General features: G+C 38.6%; 1 protein-coding gene across 3 annotated transcripts in view; it reads right to left on the bottom strand.

Moving 5' to 3' along the window:
• GPM6A (glycoprotein M6A) overlaps positions 1-23,128 on the bottom strand; it is a 355,114-nt gene that overhangs the window by 22,845 nt on the left and 309,141 nt on the right. For all 3 annotated transcript variants that reach the window (XM_023252303.2, XM_019828212.2, XM_011281366.4), the window contains exons 2-3: positions 22,299-22,491; positions 2,613-2,769 (exon numbers count right to left, since the gene is read on the bottom strand). In XM_023252303.2, the coding sequence (XP_023108071.1) occupies positions 2,613-2,769; positions 22,299-22,491 (350 nt within the window). The remainder of the gene's footprint in view (positions 1-2,612; positions 2,770-22,298; positions 22,492-23,128) is intronic.

Below are 23,128 nucleotides of genomic sequence, written 5' to 3' on the forward strand. Positions count from 1 at the left end.
GCCTGGAGCCTGCTTCGGATTCTGTGTCTCCCTCTCTCTCTGCCCCTCCCCTGCTCAGGCTCTGTCTCTCTCTCTGTCAAAAATAAATAAACATTAAAAAAAATTAATTTCACTTGTGCTGATGTCAGTTCAGTTTGTAGCCATTTTACTTTCTATACAACATAGAGAAACAGGACAGAATGACAAGTTTCTTTTAGTCTGTCTTCTGGAAGCTTTTCACTTAATATGGTTGCTGCAAAAAAACTATTTCACCTTTCAGTATTACTCAGTATTTCAAGAAATGCATGGGTGTAGCATCAATAGGACATTTTTAAAGTGAAGGAAGATACCATGGGCTAACAGGTGAACTTGCAGAACACAGAGTGGACTGTAAGGTACCATCTACCTACAAATGGGGGGAAAAACAGAGTGGAAATAGGAAACAAAGGAAAAGGGTAGCAGGAGAAGGTGAATGAATCCCCACCCCCATTCACTCTGACCACAAGCCCCGAGGGACCAGCAAGGTGGGTAGAGAGGGTATCAGGTCCTGCGAAACCACAGCCCCCACCTGCTTCCGGGCAGTGCAGCTGTGCCCCTGGGTGTGGGGACAGACCTCTGCAGGTGCACAAGGATACAGCTCCGGCTCTTGCCGAGTTCTGCTCCTTCCCAGGTTGGGGGTGCTCCAGGAGTGGGTGGGGTGTCTTGGGGGGCCAACTCCCTCTTGCGTCCCCTCTGGAGGAGCCCACGCAGCTTCTGGTCTTTTGGGCGGGACCGATGAACACTATTGTGACTATTACAGAAGAAAAGGTGGCTCATGTTTTCGCTTTAAAAATTCTCATTTGAAATACCTTTGGGCCGTGTGAAAGGTCAGCAGATCATTATTAACCGTACAGAGATAGCAGTTTTTTTCTGTGATCTTTTACTTCTGCATACGACCCGAGGAAGTGATTTTACAATTCTCAACGAAACAGCATAATCAACTGCACCCTTCCTGGCAAAAGGCTGCTCCCCGATGGTGAAAACGTGCCTAGAGATATCGGTTTTCTCTATTATTTCACTAGTGCTTGAGCATCATGGACTCTCTGGGCTGGAACAAGCAGAAGGGATGATCTACTGTCTTCATTCTGTAACTGAGTCAAGTGTGAGCTCAAGGAGTCGTGTGACTCGCTAAGGCCCACAGGTAGTATTGTGATGATTCCCGATGGTAGGAAACAGCCTATCACTAACTGAAATCACTATACTCTATCGGCGGAACATGAATCTCAAATCGCAACTTGCTTTCTTCATAGACACAGGTATCTTCGCTTAGGAATCACTGACAAGTAGCCCAGAGAATAGTCATATTTTATTTTTGAAATCAACCAAAGACCTTTAACTTAACTACCTCCAGATCTGTAATTTGATATTACTGACCCTAAAAACTTCTTTCAATAAGCGTCATTCCAAAGAAACGAGCCTTACAAGAAATGATTCCAGGGCAAACTACGAACACCCACAACACGGGCAACCTTTCTGCAGATGATTATCACTGCTGACACTGAACAGCATGACAGAACTTGCTACAAGCTGGTAAAACAATAACAGAGGTTTGGTGATGAACAGGTATTTTCAAACTTTTCTGTGAGATTGATATAAGTTATATCATTCCTTTTTAGAGACCTCTTATTTAATATGAAACATATGCTGCAATCACACAGATGTTCCTATACGACACCAGAAATACAAGAAAAACATGTTTCTTATGTTTTCAGCCAATAATGGAAGTTCCAACATTTCTTTATAGGAAAATTATTCTGCATAAATGTTCAAAAGTACTTGCAACTACATTACTCAATTTTTAAACCACTCTTGGGCTTTAACAGATCTACATGCATTGTTTGCCTTGCTGTAGTTCTAGACTATAAGTTTGATTTACCAGTAAATATCATTATCAGTAAGGATTAAAAATAGTACAATAGTAATAGCACAATTTAAAAAAGTTTTTTTAAATGTTTATTTACTTTTGAGAGGCAGAGACACAGAGCATGAGCAGGGGAGGGGCAGAGAGAGAGGGAGACAGAATCCAAAGCAGGCTCCAGGCTCTGAGCTGTCAGCACAGAGCCTGACGTGGGGCTCGAACTCACAAACCGTGAGATGTGACCTGAGCCAAAGTTGGACGCTTGACAAACTGAGCCACCCAGGTGCCCCAGTAATAGTACGATATTTACCTTATGTCATATCAAACAGAAATTACACAATACAGCTCCCCCAAATTTACAGTAAAACACAGAGCCATATATTTAAGGAGGAAAGACACACATACTGCCCATAAATGCAGATGGATTTTTTTCTGCTCTTCTAAATATCGTATGGGAATCCCAAAGCCCTTTGGAAAAAAAAAATCATAAATCAACCTACCGTTTTGCTGCCTCTAAAACAAAAACTAGTTGTGTTGCCTATGATTTGAGAATTTGCAGCTGAATTTTCACGTGGAATAATCTTAACTGAGAAAATAATATTTTTAAAATCGTAGATCGCCATCGCAGGGAGGGAACGTGACTGTGTTAAAAAAAATACTTTAATTCTCGGCAGATGAATACAAACACCTGTGTGCTATTGAAAGAAACCCACGTGAACACAGACACACAACGTACCCAGGCGCTCACACATCTGCCGCAAGTGGTGATTTTGAAATCCCCATAGAGGTCTTTGATGGCGCCGGTGGTGAAGAAGCCTTCCACCATGAGCAGGATGCCGTACACAAAGAACGCAGCTGCAATGCCATAGATCACGTACTTGAAGATGTCAATCCTGGGGGAGAAGAGACAAAGGCGTTTATTTCAGCAACTCTTCATGCCTGATTGGTGGCAATTGATTCTCCTATGCTCATGGCTCCCTTGGAATGACAGCGATAGCGTATTTATGCCCAGGATGGAGGCTGGATTTAAACACATTTTTGCTTTACATGCCTAATATCTGTATATACGTTTTGTTCTGCCCCTTCTAGAATCTGTTGATAGGGCTCTTCGTCTTTGTTTACCCCTCTTCCCTTCCTGCCTCCCCTTCCCTGGTTCATGCCGAGGTAGTCTTGGAAAAGCAGTGAGTCACGCGGCTAGAGGGATTTGCTGAAATTCATTTGACAAGTAGGATAATCATCGTATAATTTCTCCAGTTATGACAAAATGTCAGATATAAAGATTTATGTATATACTACTGAGTTCTGAAAACATATCAAAAGAGAAAGAAGGCTTCATGGTTAATGACGAATCCATTTTTTTTTCAATATGTGAAATTTATTGTCAAATTGGTTTCCATACAACACCCAGTGCTCATCCCAAAAGGTGCCCTCCTCAATACCCATCACCCACCCTCCCCGCCCTCCCACCCCCCATCAACCCTCAGTTTGTTCTCAGTAGACGAATCCATTTTTGATAACATGACCACCTCGTAATTTTTTTTATGATAGTCAATGGTCACTGTGTTTTATTTCATGCTTACTGTAAACAATGATGAGTATTTTCTGCTGATAATAATGTCAATAATGAAAAAATTATGTTTTTAAAGAAACGTTATAATTTTGAAAAATCAAGCCTTTTTTAGGCAGAATCACTAATGGATTTAGAATTCAGACACAGAACTGAGCCTGAGCTCAGGTATGACATAAATACCACAGAGAATGGGCAGGTAGTCTTTCCTTTCTCATGGGTCAGTGCCCAGGTATTTAAAGGTGGGGAGACACATGTATTGTCTATAAATTGTAAATGGATGTTTCTGTTATTCTAGATATTGTATGGGAACCCCAAAGCCCTTTGGAAAGAAAAACCATAACTTATCTATTTTGCTGCTTCTAGAAACAAAACTACTTGTGTAGCCATGGTATGTGGAGAGGTATACATGTTAGCTAACATTCTGTTTTTTGTAGTCTTGATATCCTTTTGTACGAGAATTGCTCTTTCTTTCACATCGTTGTTTGTTTTTTCTCTTTTCTCTTATTATTGGAGTATGAATGGAGTAGACAGGGTGGAGACAAATGATGAGGACTGTTTACAAGAGGACAAATGAGGGATTAGAAGGCTTGATCATGCTGATGGAGATTTAGGAACTCCTGATGCTATGACAATATTATTTTTAATTGAATGCATGTAATAGCATTCACTGTACCAGGGCAATTGTTTAATGACTGATCTTCCCCTGTCTGAAAATCTAAACACTGCACAATTTTACTTATTAGGGGCAATGCAGCAGACGATGCGAACTTGTGAGCTCACCAGGCGTGCGAAAGAATCTGAGGATTTCGACTGATAGATCAGACTTTGAAGAGTTTGGTTTAGTGGGCTTCTCCATAAAATTTTCAAGTTAAAATGACATACTTGAAAATATATTTAAGTTTTTGTTTAGAAAGGATTTCAAATTTACAAAAGTGGAGGAACACGAATAATACGAAGAAAAACTGTACATCCTTTATCTATTTGATAATGCTTACCTCATTTATTGTTCTCTTGTGTTTCTCTCTGGATAATTACACCTGAACATAGAGAAATTCTCCACCATATTGGTATTGACTTCAGGAAATCTAACACTGATACAATACTTGTGTCAAATCTATTATTGTATTCCAGTTTTACCAACTGGACAGACCCACGGATGAACTTTATGGCATCTTCTCCCCCAATATGCGACCCAGTCTAGGGATACGTATTGCATTTATTTGCCACGTCTCTTTACTCTCTTTGAACCAGGAACACTCCCACAGATTCTTTGTCTTTATGACATTGGCGCAGGTGAGGAGTACAATCCCACTCCCTCCTCATTAGATACAATGTTCTTCATTTTGAATTTGATGATGTTTCCTTATGACTAGATTCAGATTACTCATTCTTGGCTAGAATATGATAAAGGTGATACTCTGTGCCTCTGCCCCTCCGTAGTGATACTAATTTGCATCATCTAGTCAAGGTGACGTCTGATTTCTGTGCTGTGTAATTACTACTGCTTCCCTTGTAACTAATAAGTGATCTGTAAAGAGCCACTGGAGGACCATGCAAACACCCTGCTCCTCATCAAAACTTCCTGCCAGTGTTAGCAGCCACCGATGGGTGGATCTTGACTAATCCAATCTTCCCACTGTGTTAACAAAATGCTCATTTTCTACCGGTAGCCCTCATTCACATTTACCAGTTGGCACTGGATATTCCAGCGTAAGCAAGAGCCCTCCCGTCTCCCCTTTTTACTTATTTGATTTTGTCTATTTGTCTATTAATGGTATGGACTAATGATGTCTGCTTCTTTCTCCTGAAGTTTATAAGGCACTACTATACTTAATTTTGGTGCTCAGACTGTTCTCGACTTGGCCAATGGGTGCCCCCAAAGCTGGCTCCTATATCTGTGTGACATTTGGCCATCACTTTTTGTAAAGTATTCCTTACCTTCTCACACAGCAAGAGGACCCAGCTCATTTGGTTTATATCTTCCTCAAGCCCCAATTAGGAATCCCTTTGGCAAGCCCTGGTTCTTTATTTTAATGTTTATTTTATTTTATTGAGATAGAAAGAGAGGCAGAGAGAGGGGAAGAGAGAATCCCAAGCAGGTTCAGTGTTGTCAGTGCAGAGCCCGACGTGGGGCTCAATCTCATGAACTGTGGGATCATGAGCTGAGCCAAAACCAAGAGTTGGTCTCTTAACCAACTGAGCCGCCCAGATGCCCCAGGCCCTGGTTCTTTTAATTAGTAGTATTGGAGATCAAGATGTGGGTAGTATGTGTTCTCACTGCTGCTGTGGTGTCTGTGGTTATTTATACAGCTAGACATTCATATATGCATGTCCACAAACATGTAACATCCCTATGCACATATATGTACATGTGCACATGTCTGCATATCACACACATGTATTTTAGAAATCTCAAATTCAGAGTGATATTTCCAAACCCAATCGATTTCCACAGGGTTCTTGGTTGCCTTCCTCCAGCCTATGTTGTATGTCCTCCTTCCTTAATGAGAATCCTGATTCCCAAGAATACACATGTATTCTTTTGTTCAATTTGTAATAAGCCTAAAGTTATTCTAACATTATTTCATCCAAAGTATTATAAAAATAAAACCTACTTAAAAAGAAGTCAGAGGGCACCTGGGTGGCTCAGTCAGTTAAGCATCAACTTTAGCCCAGGTCAGGATCTCGGGGTTCATGGGTTCGAGCCCTGCATTGGGCTCTGGGCTGACAGCTCAGAGCCTGGAACCTACTTCGGATTCTGTGTCTCCCTCTCTCTGCCCCTCCCCTGCTCATGCTCTGTCTCTCTCAAAAATAAATAAACAATAAAAAATTTTAAAATGAAGAATTTAGGATGTTTGCAATTCCCCTTGCCCTCCGCCTAACACTGAGAGTATACAAATACTGTGTTTCTAAATTACTTAGATAAGTGAATTCTTTTTTCTTCCCTTCTTTGTGGTTATGGTATTCATTTGAAATGCAGTGGGGGTCTATTTGTTTTAGTTTGTTTCAGTTTTAGGTCCCCCTTCCATCCATATTGACTTAATTTCATTTTTGAACATGTAAAACATCATCATGCTTATAAGAGTCAAATCTGTATAAAAACATACACCCAGAGAAGTGTCATGACCTTCCCTATCCCTTCCAACCTGTTCCTTGTTCATTGTTTCCTTCTAATCCTTCTGTTTTTTTTAACGTAAAGGCAAGTGTGAATGTATGCATGTGTGTGTACATATTCCTGTTTTCCCTTCTTTTTTACATGGGAGGGAGCATATACATAGGCTCTTTTGCACTTAGCTTTGACCAATCAATAATATCCTCTAAAATTACTCCATTTCAGTTCACAGCAACATTCCTCATTATTTTTGACAGTTGCATGTACTCCTAGTATAATATATATACATATATTATTTATTCACCAGTATTCTATGCTTGCACGTTTAGACAGTTACCAATATTTTGCAATCACAAACAATACCGCAATGAATAATCTTGTAGAAATGTATTAAAATAGTTGATAGTGTATCCTTAGGGTAGGAGGATCGATCAGTTAAAAAGGGAAGGTGTGTAGCTTGGTTAGAAACTGCCAGATTCCTCCCTGTAAGGGCTGCGCCATTTCTGTATCCCAACCAGCGATGTATGAGAATCTGTTTCTGCACAACCTCAACCATAGAGTGTATCGTCAAGCTTCTGAACTTTTGCTAAGCTGATGGGTGATAACTGGTACTGTAGTCTTCCTTTATTTATCTTAGTAAGAGTGAAATTGATCACCTTTTTATATGATCATGGGCAATATTTATCTTTTTGTGAACCGTTATGTGTTTTGCCCACGTCCTATATTCACCTCAATTTTTTAAATACAATTGCTTAGTAGAGCTATCTGACTTTTACCTATAATACACGTTGCTAAATTTTCTCCTACTTTGCCATCTCTTTTGACACTGCTTATGGCATTTTGCCATAAAACTTAAAAAAACTTTGATGTTCTCAAAATTATCTGTCTTCTTTTTCATTACACTGGGATTTTTGTCATAATACCCAAGCTATCGAGGAATTCACCCATGTTTTTTTCTAGTGTGTGTATCATTCCGTTTTAGTACATTTAGACTTCCGATCAATTTGGTGTTTATATTTTGGGAAGTGCAAGAATTGGACCTAATTTTATCTTTTTCAAACCGGCTGTCTATAACACCTTGGAAATTCTCAGACGTGGATGCTTCTCTGGGGGGTGGGGAGGCTAGCAGCACCCATATTTTATAGGTTTATGTTAGTTTCAATATCAGAGAGTGCAGCAGTATCGTTAATTGTATCCAATGTTATATAATAGCATTATTATAATAAGTCATCTTCCAGAGACACATACTGGAGGATTTGGGGGTGACATGATATGACATCAGGGATTCGCGTGATAAAACTCCAGATATTTACGTATCCCTTACGAAGTTAAGAAAGTCAAGAGTACAAGGAATCAAAAGAAAAAAAAAAAAGAGAGAAAAGGCTGTCTGGTTGTCCCAACATCATTAAGACCACCATTGAAAGGGATTAAGAGTACACTTACCGTGATGCATACTGAGTACAGAATACAGAATTGTTGAATCACTATGTTGCACACCTGAAACGAATATAACACTGTATAGCTTAATAATACTGGAATTAAAAAAAGAGACCACCTTTGCTCTACTGATTTGAGGACTCTCTCCATCATGCACTTATCTTCTGGATCTAAATGTTTCTATTTCTCTGCTTTCCTTTCCATTCCATTTAGGGGCTTTGATTATGTTTTAATATCTGGTAGGGTTAGATCCCCTCACGGATCTTCTTCAGTGATTTCCTAGCTGATCTTGTGTTTTTCTTCCACATGAATTTTAGGGTCGACTTGTCTAGCTCCACAAAGAAAAAAAAAACTCACTGGAATTTTATTATGGTGCATGGAATCTATACACTAATTTTGAGAGCACTAACATGTTCGTGATCCTATCCAAGAACACGGGGTACCTTTTCATTTGTTAAAGTCTACTTTTCCATCTTTCAGGAATGTTTTATAGTTTGATTCCTGTACGTTTTGAGCCTTTCCTATTACATTTATTATTTAATTTTTGGTGGTCACTGTAAAGCAAATTTTCCTCTACCAGTACATCTAATAGGTTATTATCTGTCTCTACAAATGCTATTAATTTTCACATGTAAATTCCATATCCTGCTTCACTGCTAAATTCTCCTATTATGTGAATTCGTTTTATCACTGATTCTCTCAAATTTTCCACATACACCATCATGTCATCTGCAAATGACATGAAACAGAGGTAGTTTTCTTGTTTTCCAATTCTTACCTTCCTGATTATTTTTCCTAATCTGAGTTGACAAGTACATCCAGAACATGTTAAATAGAAAGAGTTCATCCTTGCTTTCTTTGTTCCTGACTTTAGTAGGAAGGAGTAATATTTGGGGTTTAGAGTTATGGCATATATATCGATATATATATATATATATAGTGATATATATAGATATATATATCAATATATATAATATATATGAAAATATCCATCTATACTTATGTCTTGAGTTTATTAGGAAACGTAGCAATTCAGAAAACTTACAGATTGGAATAGAAACAGTCAGCAACAGATTGTGTGTGTGTGTGTGTGTGTGTGTGCGTGTGTGTGTGTGTGTGTTTATTTTAGGTCTTATGGAAATGGGATCTAGTCCCTATCTTAACCTAGAATGATGTTTTTCTTTTTGGCTTCTATATAGTCTTTTTTAAATTTTTAAAAAATTAAAAAAAATTTCTTTTAAATTTATTACTGACAGAGAGAGAGAGAGAGACAGAGCATGGGGGCGGGGAGGGAGGGGCAGAGAGGGAGACACAGAATACAAAGCAGACTCTGGGCTCTGAGCTGTCAGCACAGAGCCCGACACAGGGCTCGAACTCACAACCCATGAGATCATGAGCTGAGCCGAAGTCGGACACCCAACCGACTTAGCCACCCGGGCGCCCCTGGCTCCTATATATTCTAATGTCCCAAGTTGCTGCTTATGCTCGCCTGTGTTCCTCTCACAGCAAAAAGGAGGTGATCACAAGTGTCTCGAGAAAGAACTATACAGTCATATTTACTGTGCTCACGTATTGCCAGACATTTCTAATATATTCATACTGAGAAAAAGCTTTTACAGGTAGCAACTTATTTCAAGAGCATAAAACAGTGTTGGTGACTGTGGTAGGTTAAAAAAAAATGCTTCCCTCCAAATATATTCACTTCCTAACCCCTGAAACATCTGAATATTACCTTATACGGCAAACAGTGAATTTTACCTTCTGTGGTGCACATGGTGAGAAGTTAAAGATCTTGAGAGAAGCTTATTCTGGAATATGCAGGTGGCCCCTCAAGGCAATCACAGGTATCTTTTATTTATTTATTTCTTGCATTAAAAAAAATTTTTTTTAATGTTTATTTATTTTTGAGACAGAAACAGAGCATGAGTGGGGAGGGGCAGAGAGCGAGTGAGACACAGAATCTGAAGCAGGCTCCAGGCTCTGAGCTGTCAGCATACAGCCCGACACGGGGCTTGAACGCACCAACCGTGAGATCACTGAGCCGAAGTCGGCCGCTTAACCAACTGAGCCTCCCAGGCGCCCCAATCACAGGTATCTTTATGAGAGATGGGGCACGGGGAGTTTTGAGAGAGACATTTGCAAGAGGAGATACTATTCAGATGGAGGCAGAGACTGGGCCTCAGATCAAGGAGTGCCTGCACCAGGACCCGGAAGAGGCAGGGAACAGAACCCCCTTAGGGACAGAGTGCCCTTCTGCCGACACCTTGGCTTCAGACCTCTGGTCTCCCCAGCCGTGAGAAAATAGGGCTGGTGGTTTTAAGCCAGCGAGTTTGTTATGGCGGACCCAAGACACTCATGCAGTTACTCTATTTCTTTATTTCTTCAGTATTTCTCTCACTCTAAGGATGGTTTTCAACTAATTTGGACACTGTCTAATGCACTTGTATGTTACAGACTATAGAATAGAGTAGTTTGACGGTCATGCAGACAAGTTGCTGGTGCATAAATAGCAGCTCTTTTTTGAAGTTTGAAAATGGTTGTTTTTAAAAAAGTAGAAAAATGGCTGCTTCCTCCTAAGCACCTAAAACCAGTGAATTACTGAGTAGGAGGTGAGTGGCTTTTCCAGCTCAGTTATATATATATATCCTATTCAACTTCAGTCAAAAAAAAAAAATCAGCAATTTTAGAGACTACTTGAAGCTGCTTTGGAACCTTCACAGTTGTGGAGAATATTCATATTTTATTAGTTTTTATTGAGGCAAAAAACATATAACGTGAGCTCTACCCCATTGACCAATGAAGTGTGTAACACAGAATTAACTATAAGCACAGTGTCTAGAACTCACTCATTCTGCGTAACCGAAAGTCTAAACCCCAGTGAACTCGTTCTCGTTCTCCCTGGCCCTTGGCCAACACCATGCTATTTTCTGCTTCTATGAGTTTGACTTAAATTATTTCACCAATGTTTTATAGTTTTCAGCATATAAATGTTTCACCTCCTTGCTTAGGTTTATCACTAAGTATTTTATTCTTCTTGATTCTATCATAAATGAGAAGGTAGCAATATGAATTCAAGGCCTCTTCAATTTCCTAAAACTTGTTGTGTGACCTAACATGGGACCAATCCTGGATGATGTTTGATGAGCACTCAAGAAGAATGTGTATTCTGCTGTTGGGTGGAATGTTCTAGATAAGTCCATTAGGCCCATTTGTTCTATAGTGTTGTTCAAGTCCTCAATTTGTTACTAACCTTCTGTCTGGTTGTTCTATCCAGTGTAGAAAGTAGAATACTGAATTCTCCTACCATGATTGTGATGCTGTCTAGTTCCTCTTCACATCTGTCAATATTTGCCTTATATATTTGGGTGCTTGGATGTAGTGTACATATATATTCCTGGTGAACTGACATAGTAATCATTATAAAATGTCCTTATTTGTCTTTTTCCTTTCTTTCTTTCTTTCTTTTTCTTTCTTTCTTTCTTTCTTTCTTTCTTTCTTTCTTTCTTTCTTTCTTTCTTTCTTTCCTTTCTCCTTCCTTCCTTCCTTCCTTCCTTCCTTCCTTCCTTCCTTCCTTCCTTCCTTCCTCCCTCCCTCCCTCCCTGCCTCCCTCTCTTCCCTCCCTTTCTTTCTTTCTTTCTTTTTCTTTCTTTCTTTTTTCTTTCTTTCTTTCTTTCTTTCTTTCTTTCTTTCTTTCTTTCTTTCTTTCTTTCTTTCTTTTTCTTTCTTTCTTCCTTCCTTCCTTCCTTCCTTCCTTCCTTCCTTCCTCCCTCCCTTCCTTCCTCCCTCCCTGCCTCCCTCTCTTCCCTCCCTTCCTTCCTTCCTACCTTCCTTCCTTCCTTCCTTCCTTCCTCCCTCCCTCCCTCCCTCCCTGCCTCCCTCTCTTCCCTTCCTTCCTTCCTTCCTTCCTAGAGAGAGGGAGCAAGAGAGCAGGGAGGGGCAGATGGAGACGGAGACAGAATCTATGCTCAGATCTCATGACTGTGAGATCATGACCTGAGCTGAAATCAAAAGTCGGATGCTTAACTGACTGAGCCACCCAGGTGCGCCTTTCTTGTCTCAAAATGTTGATAGGTTTTGAAGTTTATTTTGATTGATGTAAGAATGGCCATTCCTCCTTTATTTTCATTATCATTTACATGGAATAACTTTTTTCATGCTTTATGTTTAGCCTGTGTCTGTAAATCTAGAGCAATTCTCTTTCAGATCACATATATTTGGATCTTGCTTATGATCCATTTAGTCACTCTATGTCTTTGGACCGAGGAGTTTAATCTATTTATCTTTAAAGCTATTATTGACAGTGAATGACTTAGTATTGCCATTTTAAATTGTCTTCTATCTGTTGTGTAACTTTTTGTCTTTCTTTTCCTCTTTCCTATTTCATTGATTTTTTGTAGTGACATGTTGTGATTCCTTTCTTAATTTCTTTTGTATACCTTTTATGGATATTTTCTTTGAGGTTACCATGTTTCTTACATAAAATATTTTATAGTTAATCTATTTTAAGCTAATAACAACTTAACTTCTATCACAAATAAATAACCTAAATTTACTTTTCTTCCCTCCACACTTTATGTTTATTGACGTCATGAGTGACACCTTTTAATATTATGTATCCATTAACACACTTTTATAGTTTACAGTTTTTTTTATACCTTTGTCTTTTAACTTCTATGCCAGAATTAAAAGTGATTTACATGGGGCACCTAGGTAGCTCAGTCCATTAAGCATCCAACTTTGGCTCAGGTCATGATCTAGCAGTTCGTGAGTTCAAGCCCGAGTCAGGCTCTGTGTTGACAGCTCTGAGCCTGGAGCCTGCTTTGGATTCTGTGTCTCCCTCTTTCTCTCTCTCTCTGACCCTCCCCGGCTTGCACTCATTCTCTCTCTCTCAAAAATAAGTAATAAAAAAAATTTTTTAAGTGATTTACATGCCAGCATTATGGTATTCCAGTATTCTGTATTTATCTATACATTTACCTTTACCAAGTGAGCTTTATACTTTTGTAGGTTTTTTTTGGTTGCCTTTTAACCAAATTATTTCAATTTGGAGGGCTCCCTTTAGCATTTCTTATAAGTAAGGCCAATGGTGAGAACACTCTCAGCTTTTGTTTATCTGGGAAATTTTGAAATTTCTCCTTCCTTTTTGAAGGATAATTTTGGCAGACACAGTATTCTTGGCTGGCAGTTTCCTTCTTTCAGTAATTCGAATATATCACTCCACTCTTGCGAGGTGAGAGAGCCTCCCACCTCCAGACCCTTAACTCACCCACAATTTCAAGTCTGTTTTGCACATAAAATGATAGTCTCAGGTTCCAGGGATGAGATTCTGGATATCTTTGGGGGCCGTTATGTAGCCTGCCGCAAGCTATGTACCTGATCGACATTTCTAGGCACTCAAATATTCTTACGTGAAGTTTTCTTCAAACAATCTGAAGAAGGACATTTGCTAGATGTTACATTCCAAAATTCATTTCAAAATGTTAAATTATCCAAACACTTAAGTTTTGATATACCTGACATCAGCTGACTGGTCTGAATCCCTCTTTCCCTCAAAAGTACTTGCAATGTATGAACTTAACAGGACAAAGAACTTGAAATATGATATTAGAAAAATTAAATTAAATGAGTTTTCTGTCAATGATACGTCAACAAAATGCATTAATTACCCCTCTGATCATGAAGTCACTGATTTTGTCCATAGTAGGATGAAATGACAGAGACTATAAGAAAACTCACCTTTATTTCACTACTCTTGCTTTCCAAAGCAACAATCGATATTATCCTGCTTCTTAAAGAATTCATGAAAGTACTTAACCTCCTTTCGAAATGCAAACTTCAAAATTTGATAATGTTTCTAGAAACAACTGTCCTATGGATTTAAAAGCAATATATATTCATTGTAGAGAAGAATAAAATTAAAACCAGAAAATCAGATTATTCACTTCTTATCCTCCCAGATTTTTTTCCCCATAGGAACTACAATTAATTCCAAAAGTTATGATGATTATAAACTCCCTTACAAGCTTCATTTTTGGTCAATACACTCTGAAAATATTATCTAATTTATCTAATATTTTTTAAAGATTATGGCCCATTCTATCATTCGAAGGTATCATGATATATTTTACCAATGCTCTACTTTTGGTGAATGGCAGGAAGAATAAGAGCCCCCCAAAGATGTTTGTATCTAATCTCCAGAACCTGCAAATAGGTTACCTTGGTCAATGAGACTCGGCAAATGTGGTTAAATTAATGATTTGAGATTTGGAAGTGATCCTGCGTTAAGTGGGTGGGCCCAATATAATCGCAGGGGTGCCAATAAGTGAAAGGACGATGCAGAAGAGTCAGAGTCAGATTCAGAGAGAGATCTGAGAATGCGATAGTGCTGGCTTCGAAGAGGGAAGGGGGGCACGAGCCAAGGAATGCAGGTGGCCTCTGGAAGCTGGAAGAAGTAAAAATACAGACTCTCCCCTAGAGCCTCCAGATGGAGCACAATCCTGCCAATACCTTGATTTCAGCCCATTTCAATAAACCCAGTAAGACCAATTCCGACTTCCCAGAACTGGGAAGAAAAAAAAATACCCTCAAAACAATAAATATGTGTTTTTTTAATTCACGAAGTTTGTTGTAACTTGTTAGAGCAGCAATAGGAAGCTAAGGCATCACTATTACAAATAGCATGATAATAACGATCATTTTAGATAAATCTTTGTAAAGGATGTATTGTCAACATGGTATCCAGAAGGTCTGAAGCAAACTAAAAATGCATCGGTAACAAGTAAGACGACTTATTCTCTGTTTCCCAATACCAGGTATTATTATTTAATTTTTCTGATAATTTGACAGTAAAAACAATGGTATCATTTAAATTAATTTTCTTAGTTCAGTAGTGTGGATAAACATATATTTACACGCTATTAACCATTTGTATTCTTCGATGAAATATGTTTTCATATTTTGCTAGAATATGTATCCTTTCGTTGTTGAATTAATTCTGCCTTTATTAAAATTAGGACCTCTTCTCATGTAAGTGGTAAAAATTTTTCTCAGTTCCATGTATCTTTTACTTTTTTAAAGTACTTCAATGAGTAGAATTTAATATATATGATATAAAATCATATATATTTTCTTTTGTGATCTCTTCTATTTCTTACTCTTCTATTTCTTAGATACTTTTTGCCCAATAATAGATGAAATCTTAATCTATTTTTCTTCTGACTGTTACAAAATAGTTTATTTTCAAATTTTAACTTTCAGTTCATCTGGAAGTTTTTTGGTAAAAATGTGACTAGGGACATAATTTTATATATACATATAACTACTTACATACACTTAATTCTTTTTTTCCCCTCTCTTTTCTGGCCCACTTGATATACTTTTTATGCCTGTGCCAATACTCTTATAGTATTAATTATTGTAGCTTCTCCATTCCCTCTGTTTCTTAACCTGAAATCAATTCAAGTACTAACTATCCATTCTTGGATTCCTATCTGTGCAGTCTGATACGGAAGGCACTTTGCTCACATACCTTTCCCATGTCAGTGTCCGGGGAAAATAAATTTATCTTGTTCTACACTGGATCCCTAAGGATTAGCACAGCGATTAGCAAATAATATGACCCACTATTTTTGGCTGAATGAGTGAATTCATTTTAAAACCAATCAGACAAAAGATTAGCTTGAAAAATGATATTTGCATATTTGAAAACAAAAGCATAGAAATAAAATAAATGCAATAAGTTTTAAATATATGTATATATTTAAATATATGTAAATATATTTCCATACTTGCTATATAACCCAATTTGCAAAACAGGCAGAAACACTCAGCTGTTCTGGAATAAAAGACTAAGGTTTAGCAAGTGAGTTACAGGTTGTAAGCATGTCAGAACTGGAAGTTCATTACCAGCTTTGTCTGAATACTTCATTGACAGGCAAATCAGTGCATTCCAAGGCAGACCAAGTACTCTTTGGAAAACTCTTGACTTTTGAAAAATTCTTTATACTGAGTCAAAAAACTATTTCCTTATAAACTGAAATTCATTGACCTAAATATCTCTCTGAACCACAAAGCAAGTTTTCCTCTACCAGATAACCTTTCAATTTGTATTTGAATGAAATCATCATATTCTTATCTGTAAACATTTTTTTCTAAAGTTGCTGTTTCCCTGGATGTTAAAAAAGAGAACAGGGGCGCCTGGGTGGCTCAGTTGGCTGGGCGTCCAACTTCACTCGGGTCATGATCTTGCAGTACATGGGTTTGAGCCCCGCGTCAGGCTCTGTGCTGACAGCTGAGCCTGGAGCCTGCTTCGGATTCTGTGTCTCTCTCTCTGCCCCTCACCCACTCACACTCTGTCTGTCTCTGTCTCTCAAACATAAATAAACATTTAAAAATTTTTTTAAAAAAAGAGAGAGAACAGAAATTAGATCTTTGAATTCTAATCGAGTCTGAAGCCTACTCCGGTGCTTACCTTGGTTGGAATATCTACTCTAGTCAAACAGTCCACCACTAGGGGGTATTGTGTGCAGGGACAGACTTTAGGAAGTGTGACAGTGGTCATCATCATGATCGTAACAGCAGCAGTGTCAGCAGTATGTTCATAAACAGGTGTGTAGCCTTAATAGGTGCTAGTCCTGTTAGAATTGTTTTAAAATATCAACTCATTTTATCCACATACCAACCTTAGGAAGTTGGCAGCGTTAGTTAAGTCCCTTTCACTGATGAGGGACTGAGGCAGACAGGTTAAACTTGTCCAAGGTAAGAGAACTAGAAAGGGGCAAGGGTGCCTGGATGGCTCAGCTGGTTAAGCATCTGACTCTTGGAACTGACTCCTGGTTTTGACTCAGATCGTGATCTCACATTCATGGGATTGAGCCCGGCATACGTCTCCTCACTGATGGTATGGTGCCTGTTTGGGTGTCTCTCTCTCTCTGTCTCTGTCTCTCTCTCTCCCTCTCTCTATGCCCCTTCCCTGCTCCTGCTCTCTCTCTCTCTCTCTCCATCTCTCCAAATAAATAAACTGAAAAAAACCCCAACAATATAAAGGGGCAGATACCACATGAAACTAACCCAGTGAGTTTGACCCCAGAACCCGGGCTCTTATATCCACCACACTCTGTTGTCTCTCCATCTAACATCTTCATGGTTTATATACTGGGTTTCATCGTTGATGTTTTATATTAATGAAGTGGGTTTTTCCTTTTTCTTTTTCTGACACTTATTTGAGGACTACCAGTCTGGCTGAAATACTGCCTAAGGAGATCCTCTCTGGTCACTGTACCAGAAGTAAGGAATTCAGTATGGTTTTTCTAACATAAGTTCTAGATGAGACTGAAATTATTTTTGAATCTCCAATTCAATAATCAATACCTCCAACTCAACAATCTCCTATCAGTACTAATTTGTCTGGTCTTCAAAACACTTGTAAGTAGAAGACTCCAGCAATTTGGTTTGACTGTCAATCCCCCAGGTCAGACGGGTACACTGCTGTGATTTCTGTCAGCCTATGAAACCTGGTTTTGTCTTGCCATGAGTTCCTACTTTCTTTTCCCTTCTCATTCCCATCCATTAAGTGACTGAAAACTGTTTTCTGCATCATTTAGTTCCAAGAAAGAAACATGTAAACTATAAGCAGACTTAAAGATTTACATACATAGGAAGTTGAGAGCAAATCCAATATATCTATTTTATCTGAGCTTACTGTCTGCTTTTGTTTTAGGCAAACACAGATTCTCTTTTTTTTTTTTTTTTTTTTTTTTTAGAGAGAGAGAGAGAGTGCACGAATGGAGGACAGAGGCAGAAAGAGAGAGGGAGGGAGAAAAAGTGGAGGCTTGGCGGGGGGCGGGGGGGAGAGAGAGGGAGGGAGAGAGAGAGAGAGAGAGAGAGAGAGAGAGAGAGAGAGAGAGAATATCTTAAGCAGGCTCCACACTCAGCCCAGAGCTTGACATGGGGCTCAATCCCACAGCCCTGGGATCATGACCTGAGCTGAAATCAAAAGTTGGATGCTTAATCAACTGAGCCACCGAGGTGCCCCAAGATTAATTTTTATGTGTGCATTAAATATCAAAGAATTCATTATCTAGTAACCTCAGTTTTTGACACCTTAGCTTCAAGTCACAGTAATAAAACTTCGAACATAAACCACATTCACTTTGGAAATCAATGGTACCAGATCCTAGACCCTCTCCATAATTTATCAAAACCCAAATATAATCCCTGTCTAATAAGTTACAAGAGGGTGTATTTGTGAATAAGACTGTCTCTAGCTCAGTCCTCCAGAGAGTTACTGAAAAAGCCAAATCACTTAGCAAAATTAGTGGTTTGGATATTTGAGATCTAATTTTCTAATCAGTTTCCACGTTGCACTGTCCTCTATGAATCTGTCCTGCAGAAGTGAAATGCTTACCCCACTTTCTTGCTCACTCACCAAATGAAACTGATGGAACACAGAACACCTTACCAAGTGGCTCTCAGGTGAGGAAGTCTGAATCACGGATCAGAAAATGATCTCTCGGTCATACAGCAGAAAGTGGTGGAGTGGTGGACCGGTTCCCCATGTTGAGGGGCCTTAAACGGCTATGCCAAACTAAAAAAAAGTTATAGTCAGAGGATAAGACTATCTATCCCCTAAGAGAAGCAGTGGGCTAGGCCACACACTCATCGTCACAACACTTTGGAGCCAACAAATAATCACGGACTTAGCAAGGATGAAAAGTTCCTCAGAAACCAAGTTGATGAGGAGGGACAGAGCAATACTTAAAAACAGATCAACAGGTCACCAAATCTTTGAGCAATTCCCTCTCCTCTCTCTCTCTTTGGGGGTCTCCCCTTCCAAATGGAGTAGGACAAAATGATTTGATGGGTGACATCAGCTGAGGATCGAGGAGCCGCGTGTCAGTCGCCTTCTCCTGTTGAAGGCTGGCACTGCTGGGAATTTCGAGTCCCAAACGCAGACTGCGTGACTGCGGAGATTACTCCTTTATTGGTTTTTAATATTTATAAACTTGTTTATTATTTACATGCAAACTTATTTATGAGAAGTCAGTTTTGCAGGCCACACAGATGATTAGTGAAATGCAATACAGCAGTCATCTCTCAGAGCTCCTGACCTACATGTTTCTTTCTGTAGACTTGGAGATACTGACCATATTGAGATGTGTGTGTGTGTGTGTGTGTGTGTGTGTGTGTGTGTGTGTGTGTGTGTTTAAGAGAAAGAAGACAGTGAAGAGACAGAGACAGAGAAGCTAAGAGAAAGAATGGAGTAATCCTCAGATCCCGAGGACCATAGGAGACAAAGTGGAGGCTTGGGCAATTGGTTTTATCTTTGAGTTCACACATCCAGTAAACAGGCTTCTTTTCCTTTATAAGTAAATGAGATAGGAGTGCCTAATTTGGCTGAACCAAGCATGTGAAGTAGGGGGAAAAAATAGACTCTCTGTAAATGACTAAAGTTGGCCAACAAGGGTTTTCTTCACATTCTCTTCCAAACTTACCTTAGCTTATTTCCAAGCAAACTATGCTGCCCACTAAACACATCTCTCATCCACCTCTATTCTGGATTTTCTTATTTTACATCCTCTGTTTCTCCCTCACTTTATCTATTCCTCTGATATCCCTGTAAGGCAGCATCCCATAGGGTAATCCCAACTGGCTCTAAACCTGCATTTAAAATCTTTATCAGTTGGCACTAATGGTACCTAAGAAGTTTATGATGCATATCTTCCCTCTGTTTTGCCAAGCTGTTTGCAGACAGGGAGAGAGTCGGAATTCGTTCGGTAGCTTCAGAAGGCCTTGTATAAAGAATTTTAGTTATTTGAAATATAAAAATAGAGATAAGGTGAGCACTTGCCTTTATTCCAATCAAAATGGCGTCCTTCCCATTCCAAAAATGCATTATTCATTTCAGTTAATTTCCAACGAAACAGAGCAAAGGTAAAAGTACCAAATTAAGCAGACGATCTCTGCTTTCTCTTCTGAACTCCCACATATACTCTTCCTTCAGAGCAATAGAAGTCTGTGATATATGAAAGTCTGCTGTCTAAATGTCAAATAGATGTCTTGACAAATGGTTCCTGATGTCCACGATCGCCTCCTGTCACTTATTAGGCTCATGATTTCTTACAAACTTCTATTCTGTATCTAAGGTTAGCAATTTGGATGTAGCCTAAATATAGAGAATCTGTAGATTTTAAGGACATCTGTGGTAGCTTAAAATAATGCACAGTGAAAACATATTTTGTCCAGCGTAGGCTGAGATAAAACTAAAAAGAAAATGTCAGTTTTATCACATGAAAATATATCCTTGCCATCATCTTCTTAAGGATCTCTGCAGGCTATCCTGCAATAATCCAAAGCATTTTCAGATAATTCAATCATATTCCAAATGACGAATAAACTTTCAAGGGCCAATTCACGCTATATAGCTAATGTAATGGAAATTGATAAACTGTCTACTAAGGGCTTAAAGAGTTTAATTTTAATGGATCATTACTATTTTTCAAAACTAATTTGTAAAATGCAATTACATTGGTAAACATGAGGAAAGTGATATAAAGTCCTTTGTCATTTTTAGTTTATGATTTTTAAAATTTGCTATGAATTCTTCATTTCAATAAGTCAGTGACATTGACTGAGCTCTAAATTGATACTTCAGAGTTAGGGAAATTAACTCCTTTCTCCTCTTAACAACTATATTGGGAGGAGGTGCTCAGTCTCACACACCTGCTTTGTCATATTTCTTATTTTATGGCCAATCTTTCCCAAATTTTAAGTGACATTATATTTGAGAGAAGCATAAATATTTCCAATAAATACTCCTTTTCCTAAAAATTTTGCTATACACTATGTCCAAGGGTACATGCTTTCCACTTTGCAAAGTAGGAAATTCTTTCTCTATAACTTGGTGGAAATGTGTGCTGTTTTTTACCTTTTCATTTATATAGAAATCAGCAATTTTAATTAATACAATAACAAACATAATGTACGGCCAATATTTTATTCAAGATATTCTGTCTGTAGCTGATAGATTATAAAAATTTTTAGCAATAGGGTATATTTTCTGATATTGGAGTTGGAGAAAAGTTGTCTTCTACCTAGAAAGTTGTCCAGGTTGACTGAGCGTTGTCTTAGATTAGGGTCTTAGAATGAATTATACCAGGTCAGTAGGAACTGGTTCTGGGTAAATAAGAAATGTCATTAACCTTTTCGATGGAATTCTAAGAGTAAAAAGCAAAGTCACTCTCACCAGCCGTATTAATTACTAAGATCTGTAACTCTAAACCCATCTTACTCCAGAAAAAGTATACATAAATTAAGCGGATTTGAATTTACTCTGAATGACAAAATAAAGCAACATGAAAAATATTGTAATTGCACAGTATCAAGAAGCATGAAATCCATGCAAGAAGTTGTAGGGGAACAGATGCTATGCTGGCTAGTGCAATAGAAAGTCTACTATCAGCTGGTATTACAAAATACAGCGTAAAAACAAGTTATTTTCTTTTTGTGGGCATTGTATCACTCAATAAATGAGCTGACTTGGGAATTTATTTGGAACTAAATTCAATCCTCAACACTCATTCTCTGTGATAGTCAGCAACAAGGGACTGCAACTTAAACAGCAAACTCTTTTACTTCTAGACCATGTGTGAGTTACTTTTTAAAAAATATTAAAATTCAGTGATCCCAGGATTCTGCATTTTATGAGTCAAACGTACGTCTTAAGTATAACTCACGGTTATAGCAAAAAGGTGCTCAATATTTCTTATGATTTGTCATTAACCGAAGTTAATAAGAACCACTCCCAAAGATTAATTAGGAAGTCCACATCACTTCTGTGAGGCAGGAAAGAAAGACAGTATTACACCCAGAGCTGAATGGGTGTGTTTAGAAGGTGAGAGAACCCGCAGAATTCTGCTAACTGCCTACAATTAGCAGCAGTGTCTACGTTCACACCTGGCTCTGTTCTTTATCCTCTGTTCTCTTCTATTAGAACAGCTTCTGCTCAAATGAGAAGAGCCAAAGAAAGGCAAGCATTCCACTTAATGGTGACTGAATTTTGGATAAAACTTGACAGTCAAATTGAAACACAAATCAAGCCCAGATTCAGTTGGCTTCCAACCTTCTGCTATGTGTCCTGTATTCATGGTAAAGGTCAAAGGTATCTCATCTCAGGTGTATAACCCAAGGGTATTTATTTCTTCACCTATAACTTTGCCTCACTGGACTTTAGACCCCTGTTTATTCAACACGCAGCAATGCGAACATACACTGTCAACGTAAGAAGCGATAGGAGGGTGACTCACATGGTAAAGACGTCAAGTGTATCTCCAGCAGTTCTTGCCATCTCAAAGTAGGTTTGCAGGATGTTGACAGTTCCAGAGAGCGCTTCATGACCACAGCCACAGAAGAGGGCAACCCCAGCGTAGAGCAGGATGGTGGCAATCAGAGAGGCATAGGGAATGCCTCCCAGGCATTTAATACAGCACTCAAAACACCCTGCAGAAGACCGACGGGAAAATGTTAGAAATTTATATTTTTTCTTCATCTAATTAAAAAAAAAGTCAGCATTATGGGAATGTATATTTGCATTTAAAGATGACATCAGGTCAACACGCACATCCAGTCCTAGGCTGCCCTGGGGGCTATAAAAATCAGGTTTCTTAATTATATGCCCATCCTCCACAAATAAGAGAATATTTACTTCCATTGTTCTATCCCCCAGACCAACAGATGCCCTTCCTTCCCAACTCAGACTTCCCACAATCTTCACAACATGCATACTTATCATTCTACCTTCACTTTATTGCTGTCAGTTTCACATGCTTGAGTTTTTATTTCAATGACATTTACTCTAAGGAACTCCCTGTAGCTGTGTTTTTAAAATCGTGAGTCAAAACCTATTCAATGTGAACCTAATTTAGTGAACTTCAACCAGAAATTTTCAGAAGTTTGAGAGAATAGACTAGAGACTATCTGAACATTGCATGTAGCAATGCAAATTATATTAGAATCTTTTGAGTTAAGAGAGTAGTGTACGTTAGCTTTGTAGTGACTCAAATGCAGAACCCAGTTCTTGGCTGTGGTGCATGACTGAAAGCAACGAGAAAGATACAGGCACAGGAGAAAAGAAAGA

This window comes from Felis catus, chromosome B1 (genome assembly GCF_018350175.1).
Source record: "Felis catus isolate Fca126 chromosome B1, F.catus_Fca126_mat1.0, whole genome shotgun sequence".
Taxonomy (NCBI): Eukaryota; Metazoa; Chordata; class Mammalia; order Carnivora; family Felidae; genus Felis; species Felis catus.